The sequence below is a fragment of the Trichinella spiralis genome (assembly GCF_000181795.1).
Source record: "Trichinella spiralis strain ISS 195 chromosome Unknown Scfld5870, whole genome shotgun sequence".
Lineage (NCBI taxonomy): Eukaryota > Metazoa > Nematoda > Enoplea > Trichinellida > Trichinellidae > Trichinella > Trichinella spiralis.
This window is the reverse complement of record NW_003532809.1, coordinates 1-1,080: the sequence shown is the minus strand read 5'-3', so window position 1 is coordinate 1,080 and position 1,080 is coordinate 1. Positions and strand designations below refer to the sequence as shown.

At 36.8% G+C, this 1,080-nt stretch overlaps 1 protein-coding gene across 1 annotated transcript; it reads left to right on the top strand.

Annotated features, from left to right (window-relative positions):
- Positions 1-404: 404 nt before the first annotated feature.
- Positions 405-1,013, top strand: Tsp_15633 (hypothetical protein). Its single transcript, XM_003366520.1, has 3 exons — positions 405-611; positions 681-816; positions 844-1,013. Exons 1-3 carry the CDS (start codon positions 405-407, stop codon positions 1,011-1,013), a joined length of 513 nt encoding a protein of 170 aa, XP_003366568.1.
- The last annotated feature ends 67 nt before the right edge of the window (positions 1,014-1,080 follow it).

The window sequence follows — 1,080 nt, the reverse complement described above, 5'->3', positions numbered from 1 at the left end:
ACACTTTTCTTGTACAACTTTTCTATTTCGTTCGTAAACGGTAAGTTTTTTAATTATTATTTTTACTTTCAGAGGATGATCACACACCCCTTTTTATTATTACATTTACAGTTAAATTCCAGTAGGAAACAGTTGTTTTCACAACTTTTGAGTCTGTGTGTAAAAGCTTCAAATTCACTAGAATTAACGAATTGACAACAAGTTGTTTTTTCTTTATTATTTTGTGTTAATTATTACTGCGAAGAATAATTTTTTTACAAATATCATTTGTGACCGTGATCGGTTTGAATGTCACAAAAGAATGCTACTGACAAGGGAGGTTTGTTGAATAGAAGTGCCACGTCATCAAAGATATTCGACCTTTAATAATAATAATAATAATAATAATAATAATGATAATAGTAATGACAGGCCTGGCGGTGGTGGCGGCGGCGGCGGCGCGTTCGTTGCGCAAATATGCTAAGCACGCAAGTTCTTGCTTTATACAGTGCTGTGTTGTATTTGTTGTACGTCGAAGCGACGTGGCGGCCGGGGCGTGTGTCTTCTTCACTTTGCCCACGTCACTGAGACGTCAAGGTGGAATTTTCCGTTGTCCAAAAATAAGTAAAAAGGTAAATGGAATGAATGTTAAAGAAAATTTTTTATAATAAAATAAATGAAAATAACAATAAATACAACAGTGCAGAAGCGAGTGTGCACACAAAGGGTGGCGTGTCGTCAGCGGTGTGTGTGCGTGTGCAATGTATGCTGTGACGATCACGCTTGCCAAGCAGATCGTCTCTGTTTGCCCATTTGGTGATTTCAACGTTCAGTTCAGTTTATAAAGAGAAAACGAAAATGCAGTAGCCAAACCAGTCAGTATAAGTTTGCATGAGCAGTCTAAGAAACAGACGGCACGTAATACAACATTCATTTCATTTTTTCATAAATTGTTCATCAATATTGCATTTACGAGATATAGCGCAATCATCCATATTTGGCAAGTGGTTGTGAGAGTTGACATAAGGCAGTAATATATCGCTTATATCCATGTCAGAAGGGTGGTAAATTTGTAAAAAATCAATTGCATAGGGCAAGCAA